Consider the following 19,008-nt stretch of genomic DNA (forward strand, 5'->3'; position numbering starts at 1 on the left):
TTCATCTCTAGTTCAAGCATTCTGTTGTTAATTAAAGGGTTTGGCAGGGTGCGTCACAGCCAGGTCATAGCTAGACATTTTTTCATTGGAAAATTCCTCAGATTGTAATTAACTTCGGCTATGCAGCGGTGAAAAAGGTGCAGGCGAACCGCACATGTCACGCCAACCAATCATACGAGCAGCACTCATGTTTCCATTAGGCTGCTTCTGAATAGCGTCCCATGGTTATCTGATATTATAATTTCATCCAAGATTAACAAATCAATCTTCCACTTAAGCCATTAAAGCCAACATGTTAGTTCAATGGAAATTACCAAGTTAATTTTAGCTCCTCTAAGTCCTGTTGGCAAAATGCGAAGAACAGGACAGAGCCAAGAAGCATGGTCACACAGTACTTTTTCAATTGAACAAACATCCCGTTTACTTGGTCTGATTATATTATGGGCAAAAAACACACAGGCTGCATTTCTGCGTCACAGGGATCCAACATATCAATCTGGGTTCTGCTGGCTCAAGCATTTTTATTCTGGATCTGCAAGATTTACAGCATGGCCACAATGCCAAGACATTATGACGCTAAATTCAGGGATGGAAAAGCACCAACCATTGGCACCATAACCAGGGTGGGAAGCTGTTATTTCATTTCAATCCGCAGGCCACATAGTTTGGTTGGCCCCATAATTTGAGATCCACTTTCACAATTTCAGGAGTGACACTAAAAATACCATCAGTGACTAGTAAAAAAAAAAAAAAAGAAAAACTACATCGACTGTGGCTGGTGAATGATGATGTGTTTTTTTTTTTTAAACCATAAATTAAAGAGCCTTTCCCCATTTAGAACACAACTTTGCGTTGTACATTTGCATGTCGTAAAAGCAGTAAAGCAAGGGGCCGTTACGTCCCATGTTTACTACACAAACACCAAACCGGTCATGGATCTGGTTCTTCAGTGGATGTGGGGCACAGTTTGGTTCTGAGCCAAACTAAGGGAGAACAAATCCTCTCAAAGCAAATTGTCCAAATGTGAGAGGCAGACATGCATGTCAAAATGTTAGGGAGCGTTTTAAATGACGAAACAAAGAACGGCTCAGAGAGCACTTTGCATCATTAAAGCAGTCTGAAAATATTACGACCACCAACCACACTTTATGCTTTACTGGTATGTTAATTATTAACAATTAATGAGACAGGAAACAGAAAGTGTTGCACTGCTGCTGTTTTGGGAGAAATGTGTCACATGTCCAAGGGAGATCTACATTATTTGTTCCTGTGCTCACAATGAAAATTGAGAGAGAAAAGCATAGCCTCCCAATGTCCCTGTTTTGCAAGACATCAAATCCCAGATGTTTTATTTTATTATACAAAAGCAACTGATTAATCAGAATAATATTAATATATTTACCACCTCTGGTTGGTGACCAGACTATCCACAACCTGTCCCTTAGTTTTTTCCCCTTGCATTTGTAATAGGTTGCAAAGAAATCCATGATAGAAATCAATTAATAGACCTCTTCAGTATATAGTTTACGTTTATGTTCTGTACCTATCTCCTATATGTTGAAGCGTGATTGTAACGTTACTTAAAATATATATTGTGACTACAGTTCATTCGCTCCTGGCTGTGTCCCCCCTCCCTCTCTACATCTGTCATTTAAATTTCATATATTTTTTTTGTATTTTCCAATTCAGTTCAGAGCATTTTGAAAGTAGAAGCACGCAGTTTCAGACACACAATAAAAAGACTCACGGTTATTTAGCTTTTCGTTGCACGGTGTAGTTCTTAGTACAATGAATTTGAGAAAACATAAAACATTTGCGATGGTCTCTGGTGATTTCCATGCCAACCCGGCAGCCGTGGTGAACAGCCTGGCCTCGTCCACGGCCTAGCAGTGAGAAATACTGCTCCTGCGTGTTGTTATTGTTGTCTTTTAACACCATCCTGTCATATAAACGCAATTGGATTTGTAGCTTATCTTGGGGGATGGGTCTCTTTCCACAACAGAGCTCTTCCGGAAATGCACCAAAATCACGCACAATAACAAACGTCACCTTAAAAGGTGACGCTACTTTATCATTTTAAGGGAGCGAGACAACGTCTAAGATGTTGTTGTTGTCGCTAGCTAGCTAACTTAGCCCGTATTTCACCTTTGAATTCTCAACCACGTCGCCATCTTGCAAGGCAGATTTACATCGTAGACCGGGGCGCTTAAATTGCGTGCTAATTAGACATGTTGCTTTGCTGCTTGTTAGTGATGTGTACTCACCTCATATTTAGAAAATATACCTATGGGAGAAAAATGTTTCACTGGGCCGAAATATGGGTCAATTGTTGATTGTAAATCCGCGGGTTGTGAGCTGTGGACGACTGGGCAGACTGAAGGCTGCGCCGCATTTGTCGGTCGATGTCCTGGCAGGGTAAAATAAAATATCTCACTCGGTTGAATCCACGGCGTACCGGCATTCGTCAACAAATATGTATGGACAATAAAACTATATTCTATAGCTCAAGAGAGTTAGTGGACTATTGTGTTAACCTTTTCATAAATACTTAACATTTTAATTGTTTTCCCCTTTAGCTACCTGTAAGGATAAGGCAGTGTGCCCGCTAAATCTTCCCCTAAAACACGACAACGCTCCTGGAGTTTGTTATTTTCACTTTTCAAAAACATACATTTCGTTTGATTGATACAGCTTTCTCTACATTTTCCATGTTCTCTTTATTGAAATACACTAGAAAACAAATATTTATCAAGTCGTTCTCCTAAGAAGTTGATTTAATCGCAAATTAACTGAGAAGGCGACAGTGGCTTCAAATGATTTAAACACACTATTGTGGGCCTAAACATAGCAGCTATTGGACTGATTTGTAATACTTTATTGATTCATTCGTTAAAGACGGGGTAGCGTCAGGTCATCAGACAGACTGTAGATGTGTTTTTACACGTGGAACCATTTCCATGTGAGGCTTTTGTTTCCACACGGATTATTTACGGTAACGGTCAAAATAATGAGTGTTTACCTCGTCGTCTTCATAGTTTTAACCTATCTCATTTGGATAAAATGCATTTACTATCGACATCGGCGAACTCTGGTGAAGTCGTTGAGCCGTGTCGTGAATGTTTTATCAGGCCGAGAAATAAACGGCGACAACGTCAGCGCGCTGGTTGTAACTGCGCATCCGGATGATGAATGTATGTTCTTCGCGCCAACGATCATACGACTCGTTGAATTAAAGGCCAACGTTCATTTGCTGTGTTTATCTGAAGGTATGGTGTGACAGCACATTGTCGTTTACACACGTGTGGCTTACTGCTGGCCAACTTCAGCACGCTTTCATACACGCTTTACTTACCAGGTGAATTAACAGAAGATAGTTTGCAAAAAATATATTATACATAAATCACATCTGTGCATCCCTGTATTTTCATTTAGATCCAACTTAACTGATGTAAGAGGATCATTTTACATGGTTAATGAGCATATGATGTTTCAAAAATCATTGTTAATGTTTCACCCAGACATCATTTAGACTAACATTTCAATCCTCCTGTCATTACGGCATCTCTAGCCTAACTTGTTCTCCAAATATGTACAGGAAACTACTACAAGCAAGGAGCTCAGCGCAAACAAGAACTTATCAACAGCTGTGCCGTGTTGGGGATACCAGACTCCAGAATCACCGTAGTAGACCATAAGTAAGCAGCCGTCTAAATACACAACATACAATACAAACATCTATTTGTGTATCTACCTATGAAAAGTATAGAAATTCAATCAATCTTAAACTATGTTTCTTTTGTTTACTTACTTATTTCACAATTTAGTTAAAAAAAGAAAGAAAGTTGTCCTTCATGGAACGACATTTGATTTCACCTGTAATGTTTGCACTGGGCTGTTTGTTGGTTTTGGTAGTCACGGTGGATTATACGGTGTCAATGATCTCTCAAGGGAAAATTGGGTGCATCTGGGTGACTATAGGGCTGAGTAGTCTCATTTCTTGGTAAGGTAATTGCCGATGAATTGAATTACTTTTTTCCCCTCTTCACTACCTTATTAAATATGTTTGTGCTTCCCAAATACATTCTTAGCCGGTTAGCTAAGATTTGCTGAAAACAGGCCTCAGACTGCCATGGTCATTGTTTAAGGATCACATACCAAAGTGTTTCTTGTATTGGTTAACGTTTAAGCATATCTATGCCTACAATATTTTGCTTGGTGGCAAAAAAAATATTCCAACTTTGTTGACGGTAAAAATATGAAAATCAGACTTTTTTTTTCATCACTTCACTGAGCACCGAGGAATGCAGTAAAAGATGTGCAGAAACAGCTGTAGTTCTTTCGGCGCGGCTGTAAATGCCTCCGAGTTAAAACAGTCTTCACTCGTGACCATTACCATTTCACAGTCAAAGCGGTGAGCAGAACCGGAAGCCAGAACTGTGAATAGTGTTGTCGGCCAAATTCTCGGGGAACTTGCTCTTCTTCTGTGTTTTTCTGTTGATGCAGCTGTAGGACTTTCCGTCTCCTGGCTCTGCCTATTGGCGAGGTCAAGTTACAGAGAGCGTAGTGGTAAAAGGTGATGTTGAAAAGGGGGGATTTTTCTTCTTCTTTTTCCCCTAGTGGATCAAGCCTGCAGCTTCACTTGAAAATGTTTTGAGTTTCTAAGAACTTTGGGGCTGCCTACATGTGAGTCTCTACATGTTGGCTCACCAGGAGACCTGCATGGACTCTGGGACCAACCTGGAACTCACAGTAATAAACTGGCTGTGTGTGTGTGTGTGTGTGTGTGTGTGTGTGTGTGTGTGTGTGTGTGTGTGTGTGTGTGTGTGTGTGTGTGTGCGCGCGTATGCGCGTGCGCGCGCAATTTTATCATCTTGTGCACACAGAATATAGCTGAACTTTGATCTCGGGGCTGTCTGCACTTCTGCTGAACTGGAGTTTAGCCCATTTTCCCTTTCTGTGTATTCTGTTGTTTGCTCAAAACACACACGCACCTAATCAGCACTTTGAGAGCCCCGCTCACTCCCAACCAAGCTCTCTCCCTCTCTCTCTCTCTCTCTCGTTGCTTTCTCTCTCTCACTCTGTTCCACTCCTCCTCCACCTCTTCCTTCTCTTCTTCCTCTTGTCCATGTCTGCTGAAGCCAACTGCCAAGGACTGTGGGATACATTTTGGTAATGATAATGTAGGTCATTCTTAACAGTTTTTCCTCCTTGTGTGTCTGTACATGGCTCGCCACATTTTGGCTTTGCTCCTCACCTTTCTCTGCCCACGTATGTGCAGATGTACACCCAATGGCTTGCCCTCTCCCTGTTTTTCTCACTGGTCATTTTCAAACCTGGAACAGATACTCAGATTTCGTGATTTGGCAACAGTTTATGCCACACTGGGTATTTATATTTCTCTGTAATGCAAACATAAACCAGGATGTGTGCTATACCTCAGAAAGTCAGCCGTGACACGTGTCACTGTACACTACGTTTAACTTCAGTTCGCTTGTTCGCAACAGTTTTGCATAAAACCCATTGTGAGGAGTCATTTGGTCTCGCAGTGACGTTTCAAATTCTTTCTTCTTAAAATCTTGTGCATGAGGACGCACGTGACGCGATACACACCCTGCTAATGGTTTCATACCATTCCAATGAGCCACAGTGGGCTGCAACACGTCAAGATGCGCCAGTGAAGGCCGACATTGTCTTAATAGGTGATGTGACGTCGAGCTATTGTATTTTAAACTGCACTAGAAATAAGAAAAAATAAAGCAGTCAGTGCCAGACTAGATGTATGCCAGTATGTTATTTATTTTTTGCAGTATGGGCTGTGGCATCATCTGATTCATCTGGGTCGTGTGATGGAGCCACTGGACCACTCACAACTGTAGCCCGCGGAATCAACAGCTAGGCACACGTGAATTCGGTTTTAAAACAGGATTTTTCCCTTTAACGCTCACTGAATAGGACAGCTGTGTAGACAGTATCTGGGGCCCCAGTGCATGTTGGGGCCTTTGTGATCAAGCTCGATCTGAGCGCGCTCCGCTGCCTCTCCACTTGCTCTGGCTTGACCTCTGTCTGCTCCCTGGACTCGATTATAGCTGCTCACTGCACAAATCCGACCGCTTCTTCACTGCATTATCAGTCTGGAGTGACACAACTCTTTAGCTCGCCCATCTCCTCTCTTTCAAACTTGAATCTGACTCCGTTCCTGCTGTCAAACTTCAGATTGAGTTTATTTTCTTAAAAAAAACAATCTTTACCACAGAAGAGAAATCACAAACTGAAAGCTTTAGTTTTTTCAATTGGATTAGTGTAATTCTCTGCTTGTACGTAAACAAAGAGCTCAGCACTAGTTTTCTGGAGGGGGATGCCGTGCTCGCTGCAGTAACACCGTATCATATAAAGCACAGGCTTTAAATATACATTGATCCAGGGGAAGAAGAAAAAGTAGCCGAGCCAATTTATAAGCGCATGGCAGGGCGCAGTAAATAACGGTGGGATGTTCCAGCCCTCGCTGCTGACCTCCAGCTGTGCTTTTATCCTCGATACATTTGTCCCACGCTGGCCTCCGCATAGTCAAACAGTTGCCTTTCTATTATGCCGAGCAGCGGACTGTCACTGTGTCACATTAGATCACTCTCTCTCTCTCCACTAAAAGCATTATCTCCATGGTTAACAGCAATATTTCCATGATTGTTTTCATGACACTTTATTACCTCAACATGAGTGAATATAAAACAAAAAAACTGCGATCACTGTGAAACATCATGCGTGTCTATTAGTGTAGTTACTACGGTTGTAACTGCCTTATTACAGTGTGACATTGTGGGCGTACTGTCAGTTTGTAGTGGCATGTCTGTCGTTCCAGGCAGGACATACAATCTGACTGTATGGACCGGAGTCTGGCAGTTTCACAAGCCTGTGGGCCATGTGACCAGACTAAACAAGCCCTCTTTAACGCACACACACACACACACACACACACACACACACACACACACACACACACATACATTGAATCCCCTTACTGGGCCAAAGTTCAACAACTGCATACAGATGCTGCCTGCAAGCAATTAAACATCCACATGCAAAGCTACAAAAGGGAGAGTTGGGGAGGTTACTTTAGGACATTTCCCACTGTTACCATGGCGAAGCTGACACATCCTGCTTATAAAAGGTCAGGTGTCTTTTGTTCATTTTCCTTTACTTTTCCCCTCCTCCCCCTCCCAGGCTGCAGGCTTGTGCTGAGCTGCGGTTGTCGAACCACAAGGCAACATTTCTCAAATAAAACATGAATAAATACAAACAGTGAGGGGGGAATAAGCTTCATAGTGCGTGAGTGTACATACGTAATATGCATGCGCTTTTGCCAAATCCTCACAAGATCCTCTTCTTGTTTTTATGAGCCTTCAACCAAAAGCAGACACATTAGGACAATGAGCTTGTGTTTTGTTAATGGAGGCCACGTTTAACATTGGTTTAGATTCCATTTGACTGTGCCACCGTACCTTCAAACAGAAACACACACACACACACACACACACACACATACTCCTTACAACATGTCACTGGTGTCACAGCAGTCCATTCACTCTATGAAAGACCGTTTTAAACTATCTCTGACCCCCTCCCCCACCCCTCCTCCCTGTGACATGGCGGACCCCCGTCCCTCACACCAAAGCCTGACCCTCACATCACCGGCAGCCCAATAGATTTGTAGCCTAATCCATCACTTCCCTCTCCCAGCTCAACTGTCCTGGCTCATTGTTAGCGACGAAGGGGAGGGGAACAACTGTTGACACACACACACACCCCCACACACACCTACCCCCACTTTATATATATATATATATATATATATATATATATATATATATATATATATATATATATATATATATATGTGTATATGGATGCACTGTCACGCCACCATGTGTTCCCCTGAGTGTACAACAACGCATCACGTCATTGTCAGACCACAGTTTAGTGTTTCAAACTGTGCAGTCGAGTCAGTTTCCTTTGTTGCCTGTGTTTCTGATCAACATAAATTTGAGTGGTCATAGCTGGTGAACAAACTGGATCCGCTCCACTTCCAATGCAACCCACAGGACCTTATTTGTATGTGAACTGTGTTGGCTCAATCACATGTGAGTGAGGTTATGTTTTTAAGCACTTTTTTTTGGAGCTGGTTTCTCTTGAGTGCAAGGGGGACGTTGAACTACCGTACAAAGCAGTGCCTTTGAGAAGAAAAAAATGTTAGTATTTGTGCCAAAAAAAAAGAAGGGGGGAGTCCATGCAAGTTTAGCAGGCCAAGAGCTTGAGTTGGCCAAGTGGGATGTTTGATGTGTACTCTCTATGTTGTCTCCAGGCTGTAGTTTCAGATGAAGACGGTGCTAAGGGCCGTCCGACCCTTCATCCCTCACAGGCTTCCCACAACTCCCTTGTGTTTGCATTTTATAACAGCCCATGTTCAAACGCTGGGTTAAATCTGCACTGCAGAAATCTGGTGCTCGGGAAGGAATCTGGGCCTGCTCGGCTTAAGAAACAACCGACGTGCTGCTTTACGTTGTGTAGAATGGACTTTAAGTAAAACACGGGTGCAATACTTGATAGATAACCGACCCCTTTGTTGTTTTGCCCCTTCAGAAAGCTTCCAGACGACCCCGAAGCAGAATGGAGCGTCTCACTGGTCTCCTCTATAATCGTGCAGCACATGAGGGCTCACTCCTTCAACATGGTATGCTCAGCTCCGCGCTGAATTTGTGCCTTTACAAACAATCGTTTTTTTCCTCTAATTTCCTGTTTGATATTAACGCACAATTTCCTACAATAACACACAATGTATTGTGTAGTTCAGTGTTTTACGTCGTGGCACCACAGCTCTCTCGCTCATTATCCCAGTTTCACTGTGGTCTGCACAATAAGAGACTGTCAGCCAGTGTTTTTTTTTTTTTTGTCCAACTCAGACTGAACCTCCCTTCAAAACGAGGGGACATGGCCTCTGCTGCAGCGGAAAGTTTGTGCTCAATTTCGGTGTTTACACAGAGATTGTTATCTTCCTCCGGTGCAGATCCACATTATTAGCTAATGGGAATGTGGTTCATTTAGAGTCAAAGAAATTGTATTCGCTCAACAACCGCAAATATAGTCAAGCGCTCTGACGAACAGAAAGCACAGCAGCTTGGGGGCAAAAAAAACTAACCCACAAAAACAGCAACCCACAGTTCTTTAGGGAAGATGATTTCACACAGCTGGCTGTTCTGCTGTGCTGTTGTTGTTGATCTCTTCTTGTTATCAAAGACGACAAACAAACACACCGTCTCCTCCCTTCCTGTCAGGCTGAGTAGCAAAAAAATGCTTTGAGACCAAGAAGTAAGCCAAATGAACATGTCTTATCTCACAAATACATTCAGCAAAAACACGCAGAGATAAACATGTAGATAAAAAATTTTAAAAAGTGGTTCACTCTTCCTGCTTCCTTAAAGTGAATAACTTGTTTCCTTGGTCGGACACCGTGCCATTCCCTTGCTTTTCCATTTACAAGCCAGCAAGAATGAGGAGAAAGTTCACTTGTTAATTATAATATGTGGTTGGGAGCTCAAACCTAGGCTTGATTGCAACGACATAGTCATGGTAGAATACGCCTGAGCATAACAAATGCCAAGTCTGTAGTCAAGCACTCGTTCTTTCCCTTTGACCTGATTTTTTCTTTCTTTTTTCACTTGCTTCCTCTGCTGTGCAAGCATGCGCACAGGGTGAAGAGGAAAAAAGGCTTTTAAATATCAGTTGTCGGCTGCCAAGGAGCTCCACAGTTAGGCACAGAAAACCCTTCCACTAACCCAAGAAAAATCTTCTGCCTCCGTTTATTTAAATTCACTTTTAGATACCCAGGTTCTGGCTTTTCACCCACACAGTGAGATATTTTGTTGTTTCAGGTGCTGACCTTCGATGGGAGCGGAGTGAGCGGCCATGCCAATCACACAGCCATCCATAAAGCTGTCAGGTACTCACTGAACTTCAAGGCTTTACCATCAGGAAAAACACATTTTAATTGTATTATTTGAAATCCCTCAATTTAAAGATGCTATCCTCGGGGATATTATGTGGCTTACACATACACACAGAAACCATCCCACTCCACAATCGTAAAACAGAGTCCAGGAAAACAGCCATCTTTCCAAATGTTTCCCCACAAAGACACACACACACACACACACTGTGTTTTTTAGAATCGGCCTGTTACATAGCTGAGAGGTCGTCCAAACAGAGTCCTCAGAGGCACTCGGCTCTGCTCCCAGAGAGCAGCAGTAAATCCTGTCCCTGAAGTGGTGAGGTGGGAGGGCAGCTCTGGTTTGGAGAGGCCAACCGAGCAAGATGCATTAGGCCGTTGGTTTTGCACCGCGAAGGGTACGTCGCGGTCCCCATATTGCACCGACGCCTTAATTGCCTGCTGCGTTAGTCGCAGTGTTTTCCCCTCGATGAGCCTGCACGGCCCTCTGTCAGTCCGTGGGCCTCATCTGTCGATAAGATATGAGCTCTGCGAATCACATCTCATGATTCCCATCAGGCTGGTATCCCAGAGGGGCCGTGCGCTGGTTTCGCCGAGCTCAATGGGTTGTTGTCGGGGTGGTTGGGTTTCAGTTTTTTCGTCATCAGCTATTGGATTCGGAAAGGCAAGTTTGGAGGAAAAACGGGACTCCCACCAAAATTTTAAGATGAGTTACTATAGAAGATTTTATAAATTATAATTATTATTATAAATAATTTATGGCCTTTTCTGTGGGCTGACAGTCACTGACTTCTCACCCCATTGTGTTGTAATCAGCGTACGGTAGCCAAAACTCTAATCTCAGTTCCATATTGGCAGGTAGAAACATCAAACCAAGGTCGTTTCTGTTGCCAACCCAAACCCGGTCAGTATGATGTTGTATCTCTTTGACATTTTCTGCTTTTCTCCTCTTACAGCCGTCTCGCTTTCACCGGACAAGTACCCAATGGTAGGTGTGTCACAAAAAGAAAACTTTAAAGAAGTTCATATTTTTTTTAAACGTTTGTGACCAAAGTGTGATGGGATTGGATTTACTGGTCACGCTCACAAAGGTTGTCAGTAAAAGTAAAAGAAATCGTACGCAGGATTCTGTTTGAAAGTGTTTCCCACTGGATATGTGAATATCCAGATATGCCAGGTAAAAAAAAAAAGTTAGCGCAGACAATGATTTCCTCACATGAGTAGCACCGCCCCTCCAGTCTGTGCTTAGAGGACACTGGAAAATGCTGTAAACACTGACTCGACTATTTTACTTTGGTTAATGTACAGCGCCCTCTGCTGTTCAAATAGGCTGCATGAGTATTGCGTCTCCTCTAAACATTTTGGTCTGCTGGTGGCAGCACAAGGCCGGTTGGATGTTTCCCCTCAAACTGCATAGGGTGGTTTCATTCCTGATGTTAGAGTCAGTGCATCTGGCTCTTTGCACATCTGCTGTCGAGGAAAAATGTAAAACATACAGCAATTGGTCTTTTTAGTTTCAGCTCGTGACGACGTCCTCCGGGAGTGTGAAAGTAAAAGCAGGACAGAGAGGAGAGCGACATGCCCCAACCGACTCTAAGCTCATCATTTGGCCGGTTACAGATCACACCCACATCAAAGTTTGAGTAGACGGCGCGATAAGAAACGGGCCCAGCAGGCTGGAGCAGTTAATCATAAATGAGGCGTCGTCACTGTGCCGCTGAGTGTCGGGGAGATATTATCATCAGAGTCCAGAGGCCACAGCAAACACACGCTTTGTCTTTCGAGCGGCCTGGCCCTCTTTTGCCCTCGCAGTGGGCAAACCTTAAAAGCAGCAGGACTGTCATCAATGACGCTCGCTGGTTATTTACTACAACGCATACACATGTCACCTGTTCGACTGATCTTGTAATAATCACCTGTGCTCCCCGCTCCTTACCGACAGCTTTAAGCCCCACAAACTCTTGCTGCACGACAAAGGTCATAGTTGAGGGCCGTACAACTGCAACTGCAAATGCTGCGCAGAAAAAAAGAAGCCTAGTATTACATTGTAGTATTATTGTGAGACTGATAGGAGTTTGCTTCACGGTAAAAACATCTGAGATAGAACAAACTGATACAACGGCCTGATATATAACAAATTAACAGCTAACTGGGTCTCTTGTCTGCCCTCCCAGACTGCTGTTTGCTCTCCCTGGTGACCGTTGGCCTCTTCAGGAAGTACCTCTCCTTCCTGGAGCTCCCCTTCAGCTGGCTGCTGCCCTCAAGCCTCCGCTGTATCGTAGGCCCACAGGACTACAGGCGAGCCAAAGTAAGCCTGGAAAAGGACAATTTGTTGGCACGACAAGGTCACCGTCTACTTTTAGAGGGTGCGCTGGCGTGTGCAAGTAACTGTAGGCCGTGTATGTGCTGAGGAAGCAGGGGAAGAGATACAGTTTGTAAGTCTGAGACACCGCGCTGGGGGATATGTCTCATCAAGCTAATATTTTTATATAAAAGGTATGAACACATTTACACTAAGCAGCAGACATGTTTTGACCACTATTGGCTGTTGTTTATGATCTGGCAGTAACAGGGTTTCACTCACATCGGACGACCCTTCTTTTCTTTTCAGGATGCCATGTTTTGCCACCGCTCTCAGCTCCTGTGGTTTCGTTACCTCTACATCACCTTCTCGCGCTACATGTTCGTCAACACGTTCCAAATGATCCCACAAGGACCAAAGAACCTGAAGATTTATTGAGCTGTTACTGTCGGTGTCTTGCTGCCTAACTCCTCGATTACCGTGGTAGGAGTGCATTTAGTTTACAAATCTGATGAGCCGTTTCGCTCACTGTGAATAAAGTCCTTTGCAGTACTACTTCTGAGAAACTTTCCACGAACAAAGCTGAAGCTAATTTTGAAATAACAATTATTCGTTTTGTTGGTCCAGAAATGTCTTTATTGTCTTTACACTGTATAAAAACAACACTACGGTTTGAATGAGTTGAGCTTTTGTTTCACCTTCATATGTTGAAAATACCGTCCAGCGTTTTTCTGTGACACTGCTGATCAATAATTAAAAAAATATTGATTCACACATCACAGTGGTGTTATTGAGTTGAGTGTTTGGACATGCCTCTGATGCTCTTGTGAGCCTGCATGCTTTCTTCCCACTTGTCACCACCGAACGGCTCCACCGTGACACTGCGGACGGTACCTGGATCCAGACAGTGCGGAGCAACGCCTGGAGAGAACACACCAGCAACAAAGGACAGCTCCATCATTTACATGTTCCAACAAACCAGCACATTTCACTGACAACGTATGGCTCAAAAATGCTAAATATGAGGTTTATAAGGGAGGTTTTCTGATAACACTGTGATTCATTATAGAACATTTTTTCTCTCAAGTGACACCAATACGGCAGAGTGGAGGCGGTTAGTTTTGCAGTAAACACAGCAGCATGTAAGTTTACAACACAGGAGAACGTTGTGCTTGTCTTGTGTTTGCGGCCATACCGTATCCATCAGGGTTGGAGCGTGGCGTGTAGAAACTTTGGACTCCACAGGTTTTACAGAAGGTGTGCTTGGCATCGTGAGTGTTAAAGGTGTATGTGGTCAGATTATCGGACCCCTGGAAAGATCAGACAAATACTAATTATTCACTTGTATCAAAGGTTGTATCAAATGTTATTTTTGCTTGAGTCTACTACCTTTAAGAGTGTGAAGAGATTTTTTGGGACAATGAAATGATGGTTTTGTTTCTTTGTGCAAATGCTGCAGCTGGAGAGACACAAATCAGTTTTATATTGATGAGCCACTGAGTGTACAAGCGACAAAGTATTGTTTGATGTCTCTCCAACGTGATGGAAAGAACCCAAACTTAAAAATGTACTACCAATTGATCTTATTTTAAATGATATCCGTACTTGCACTGGAAAACATGAAGGTCCGGGGAACTCGAGACTTCAAATCTAACAGCCCCACAGTGGCAGCCGCCCGTGTGTTTCACAAGATCCATCCTTTTGGGTACAAAGAAAACAACAAACCATCAGGATGAAGACATATGTTCATATTGGACTATTCTGGGATGATAGGCCTTACTTCAGTGACGTCGGCGTGAACAAGAGAAGGACCGGGCGTCTGATGTGATGAAACTGGTGACGTGTTCGTTGTGAAAGCTGTTGACGTGGAACTGAACGTTCCTCCCGAAATGGCTCCAATGACCCTGCTGAAGAAAACACAATGAACCCAATCAGACAGTCTACCACGGGTGACATTTACATTAGTGGCCTCTAGGCTTTTGACCCATTCACAGCTGTTGACGTGATCATTGAATATGCCAATTAAATTCAAACGTGGGCACCTCAACTTTGATGCCGAGAGCCACCACATCACCTTCCACGGTAATCAGCGAGGACAATGCCCTGCTTGATAGATTGCTTTTACTGGAACACTTTGAGGCTGTTCATAATCACTCCAAGCAACGGGGCAGGGCAAAGTACAGCAGACTTGCACAAACACATTCCTCAGAGGTTGAACTAGTTCAGCCTGCAGACGCCCAGTTTTGTGTTGGAAAGCACTGGCATAGTGCATCACGAGTTGGGTGTCATATGACACGTGTGCTGGGGGGGTGGGGCACGGGAATGCTGTGACCCAAATACATATATTAGGACTCTCCCAGCTGTATCATATCTATGACCCCAAAAATAGGATCCCAGAAGGCTACAGACCATCTGAGCTTTTGCTCTTTGATGTCATTTAGTTTACAGTGTAGCAATTGTCTGGAATAATGGTGGGAGATGAAAGTGTTGAGACAAATCACTGGCCAGTATATGAACATTTTATAATATCTCGCCAGGGTCCTGTGTTTGTTCCCAAAAGCAACTTTTAAGGGACCACGGACCAAAATCTCAGATACTATGTGTGTTTAATGAGCTGGGTCACCTCACGCCTGACACGTATCACAAGAACTTGCTGTACTACTATTTCACCAGTTTCACCTGGGCGTTGACACCAGGCCTGGCATTTAGACTCAATGCTCACGAGGACAAGATCAAGCCCTTTCCTGAAAACTTTACAAGGAAATGAGTGTTATCTTGTCATTAAATACTCAACAACAAAACATAACAAGGAAGATGGAAACCAAATCTAAAACAATCACTACATTCCTTCCTATGAGCTGAAGTAGTTATTCAGCTTGAGCCACAGGGATAACAATTGTGCCTACAAGGCTATACATAAGGAAAAAAAACATTGAGAGAGGCTATATGACTGTGAGAATTGTGTTGCCACTTTTACACAATGTGCTTGTGAGTGCTTTCTTTACTCCTGCCAGACACATTTTTTTCTTCTTCATAGGACTGGTGACTTGACAATCTACTTTCTGTACAGCATGTACATTCTGATAAGCAGATATGCGCTCACTCTACAACAACTTTGATGTAATTTGAACATATTATCAGACTAATGTGGACACACTTGTCAAATCGGATTACCTTATACTTTGACAGAACACTTGTATATATTTAAAAATAGCAGATATGGTCACTCTGGGTCTCAAACATAACTTGTTTCAGTATTTAGATCAAGAGAATTGTGTGCCTGCAATATAACCAGCATCAGCTAATTCTGCTTATCAACATAGTATGTGCAGTGGTGTACATAAATGCAGTAGTGTTAAGGTTGGATACAAAAAATATAAATAATAATAAATGTATATATATAAATAATATAATAATATAATATAAATATAATATAAATGCATAGTCAGATGGGTTCATAGATGAGAATATAACATTATTAGTACGATATTCTGTTTTACAGAAAGAGGGAAGCCAATGCATGTGCTAGGCTACACGATCATCATCACCTTGTGTATTTGGGTCGAAATCATCTGTTTCATAACCCCACAGTCTTACACCCCCATGTCACTTTAGTCATCGAACCTTACTGACTGGAACACATCAACCAATCGTTGATAAAACAAACAATCCTGCAGTCCAATCAGCAGCCGGGGACGGTTTCTGTTGCTACGGTCGTTCTAGCAAATTCTAGAGCCGGATCCGTATGAGATATTAGTCCGCCACGTAAGAAATGTCAAAACATCGTTTTCAATCTGATTGTTTTTGATAAAATATTTACGTTTATGAGTAAACTTATGATTGTTAAATAAAATAATACTGTCGCCAAGCAATAGTGCGTTTCGGAGCAGTGGGAACTACTTTCAAATGCGGACGGATATTGACAGATGACGTATGCAGACTCCGGTATATAATACAGTGTTGTCGCAACTGCGGTTTAGTTCTACTGCGGAAGACGAGAAGAAGCACCATTACGCAAGCGCAAGACAAAGTATTAACTGCGTTTCTTTAAAGTAAGTACGCTTTTCTCTTATTTTCCGGGTATATCATTTTTACAGTTTAAATTATTGTTACGGTAGATGTTTTTAGCCGTTGTTTGGTGACCAAGACTAAGATACTCGACGCAGACGTTAACAATACGTCAGTCTGCCTCAAATGGACGTTACAGCTCCGCGGTACAATCGAGCCGTTTAATTTAGTTTTGTATAATTGTATCGGTTTCTTACGGGTTAGTTCCTCGTCGAGTTAATGGTAAGCTAATGTTAGCTATAGCAGTGACTCAACATTTCCAGTTTCGTCCATTACCGAGTTACCTCAGCTGAACAAAAGGGAGGTCATTGTGATCTCAAAATGGCGCTGGGACCGTAATGGCTGCTGACGGTTCATAGCGTCACATAAATATTCTCTTCTAATATATTAACGTGTGATCCTAATTTAAACTGATCTTAATTAATTCAAGCGAAGAGTTTTACAATTAATTATAAATTACTTGTTTCATCAATTTTTTTTTTTTTTTTTTTTTTTTTTTTTTTTTTTTCTTCTTTAACTAAATCCTGACTTTGTATATCTTTTACATAGGAACAAACATGCAGATCTTTGTGAAGACCCTCACTGGCAAGACCATCACCCTCGAGGTCGAGCCCAGCGACACCATCGAGAATGTGAAGGCCAAGATCCAGGACAAGGAAGGCATTCCCCCAGACCAGCAGAGGCTGATCTTCGCCGGCAAGCAGCTGGAAGATGGCCGCACCCTGTCTGACTACAACATCCAGAAGGAGTCCACCCTCCATCTTGTCCTGCGTCTGAGGGGAGGCATGCAGATCTTCGTCAAGACCCTTACTGGCAAGACCATCACCCTAGAGGTCGAGCCCAGCGACACCATCGAGAATGTGAAGGCCAAGATCCAGGACAAGGAAGGCATTCCCCCAGACCAGCAGAGGCTGATCTTCGCCGGCAAGCAGCTGGAAGATGGCCGCACCCTGTCTGACTACAACATCCAGAAGGAGTCCACCCTTCATCTTGTCCTGCGTCTGAGGGGAGGCATGCAGATCTTCGTCAAGACCCTTACTGGCAAGACCATCACCCTAGAGGTCGAGCCCAGCGACACCATCGAGAACGTGAAGGCCAAGATCCAGGACAAGGAAGGCATTCCCCCAGATCAGCAGAGGCTGATCTTCGCCGGCAAACAGCTGGAAGATGGCCGCACCCTGTCCGACTACAACATCCAGAAGGAGTCCACCCTCCATCTTGTCCTACGTCTGAGGGGAGGCATGCAGATCTTCGTCAAGACCCTCACTGGCAAGACCATCACCCTCGAGGTCGAGCCAAGCGATACCATCGAGAACGTGAAGGCCAAGATCCAGGACAAGGAAGGCATTCCCCCAGACCAGCAGAGGCTGATCTTCGCCGGCAAACAGCTGGAAGATGGCCGCACCCTGTCTGACTATAACATCCAGAAGGAGTCCACCCTCCATCTTGTCCTGCGTCTAAGGGGAGGCATGCAGATCTTCGTCAAGACCCTCACTGGCAAGACCATCACCCTGGAGGTCGAGCCCAGCGACACCATCGAGAACGTGAAGGCCAAGATCCAGGACAAGGAAGGCATTCCCCCAGATCAGCAGAGGCTGATCTTCGCCGGCAAACAGCTGGAAGATGGCCGCACCCTGTCCGACTACAACATCCAGAAGGAGTCCACCCTCCATCTTGTCCTGCGTCTGAGGGGAGGCATGCAGATCTTCGTCAAGACCCTCACTGGCAAGACCATCACCCTGGAGGTCGAGCCCAGCGACACCATCGAGAACGTGAAGGCCAAGATCCAGGACAAGGAAGGCATTCCCCCAGACCAGCAGAGGCTGATCTTCGCCGGCAAACAGCTGGAAGATGGCCGCACCCTGTCCGACTACAACATCCAGAAGGAGTCCACCCTCCATCTTGTCCTGCGTCTGAGGGGAGGCATGCAGATCTTCGTCAAGACCCTCACTGGCAAGACCATCACCCTGGAGGTCGAGCCCAGCGACACCATCGAGAACGTGAAGGCCAAGATCCAGGACAAGGAAGGCATTCCCCCAGATCAGCAGAGGCTGATCTTCGCCGGCAAACAGCTGGAAGATGGCCGCACCCTGTCTGACTACAACATCCAGAAGGAGTCCACCCTCCATCTTGTCCTGCGTCTGAGGGGAGGGCAGTGAAGTCAATGATTCCACGTTGTTCAATTTATTTAGTTAATGTGCAATGTATGACAAGCTATACATGCCGTATTAAAAAGTTGTTACACAAAGGTGTTAACCGTTACATGACCAAACGTTTGCAAAGTTAATAAAGAATGAAACTGAATTTCCTTGTTTGTGTTTATTTATAGTGCATATCTACAATGTCACCAATAATTGAAACTCAAGCTCTGCATTTTTTTGCTGTAGTAACATAGCAGGGCATTGTTCCCATTTCTTATGATAAATGATGTGACTATAAACTGCTCAATTAAAGCAGTACTGGAGTTAGTGCATTTTTTTTTTTTTTTAATGAATATATAAATGCTTTAAGCATGAGGTGTTTACCTGAGAAACTGCTAAGTTGCATAAATGGTAAATACATGAGACTGAACCAACTTGGTGTCTTCTTGAAAAAAGTTATAACAAGGAAGCAGTAGTACTCAACTTAATATATGCATTTT

The 19,008-nt window shown here is 43.6% G+C and overlaps 3 protein-coding genes across 5 annotated transcripts; 2 read left to right on the forward strand and 1 right to left on the reverse strand.

Annotated features, from left to right (window-relative positions):
- Positions 1-3,007: 3,007 nt before the first annotated feature.
- Positions 3,008-12,758, forward strand: pigl (phosphatidylinositol glycan anchor biosynthesis, class L; the record flags this gene model as incomplete). Its single annotated transcript, XM_079237462.1, has 7 exons — positions 3,008-3,266; positions 3,596-3,695; positions 8,635-8,725; positions 9,924-9,991; positions 10,954-10,985; positions 12,172-12,305; positions 12,609-12,758. The coding sequence occupies 7 exons, from the start codon at positions 3,008-3,010 to the stop codon at positions 12,735-12,737; spliced, it is 813 nt and encodes a 270-aa protein (XP_079093588.1). The 3' UTR covers positions 12,738-12,758.
- Positions 12,759-12,796: 38 nt separating this feature from the next.
- On the reverse strand, positions 12,797-14,478 carry cenpv (centromere protein V). 3 transcript variants are annotated; one of them, XM_079237464.1, is made up of 6 exons: positions 14,342-14,478; positions 14,080-14,206; positions 13,905-13,997; positions 13,689-13,758; positions 13,495-13,609; positions 12,797-13,220 (listed from the first exon to the last, which is right to left on the reverse strand). In XM_079237464.1, the coding sequence occupies exons 3-6, from the start codon at positions 13,994-13,996 to the stop codon at positions 13,087-13,089; spliced, it is 411 nt and encodes a 136-aa protein (XP_079093590.1). In that variant the 5' UTR covers position 13,997; positions 14,080-14,206; positions 14,342-14,478; the 3' UTR covers positions 12,797-13,086. The 3 variants fall into 3 exon arrangements, with proteins under 3 accessions (XP_079093590.1, XP_079093591.1, XP_079093589.1); XM_079237465.1 differs by having other exon boundaries at positions 14,080-14,203; positions 14,342-14,379; XM_079237463.1 differs by lacking the exon at positions 14,342-14,478 and having other exon boundaries at positions 14,080-14,267.
- A 1,808-nt stretch (positions 14,479-16,286) lies between these two features.
- Positions 16,287-18,671, forward strand: LOC306753635 (polyubiquitin-C). Its single transcript, XM_079237526.1, has 2 exons — positions 16,287-16,351; positions 16,917-18,671. The coding sequence occupies exon 2, from the start codon at positions 16,925-16,927 to the stop codon at positions 18,524-18,526; it is 1,602 nt and encodes a 533-aa protein (XP_079093652.1). The 5' UTR covers positions 16,287-16,351; positions 16,917-16,924; the 3' UTR covers positions 18,527-18,671.
- Positions 18,672-19,008: the final 337 nt, after the last annotated feature.

The sequence above is a fragment of the Taurulus bubalis genome, assembly GCF_910589615.1.
Source record: "Taurulus bubalis genome assembly, chromosome: 2".
Lineage (NCBI taxonomy): Eukaryota > Metazoa > Chordata > Actinopteri > Perciformes > Cottidae > Taurulus > Taurulus bubalis.

Excerpts from the sequence above, each read along its gene's own strand:
- cenpv (XM_079237463.1), bottom strand. The coding sequence starts at position 14,255 with ATGTCACCCGTGGTAGACTGTCTGATTGGGTTCATTGTGTTTTCTTCA. Across the intron at positions 13,998-14,079 it reads TTCACGCCGACGTCACTGAA|GATGGATCTTGTGAAACACA; the intron begins GTAAGGCCTATC and ends TGTACCCAAAAG. Across the intron at positions 13,221-13,494 it reads CTCCAACCCTGATGGATACG|GCGTTGCTCCGCACTGTCTG; the intron begins GTATGGCCGCAA and ends TGTTCTCTCCAG.
- LOC306753635 (XM_079237526.1), top strand. The coding sequence starts at position 16,925 with ATGCAGATCTTTGTGAAGACCCTCACTGGCAAGACCATCACCCTCGAG.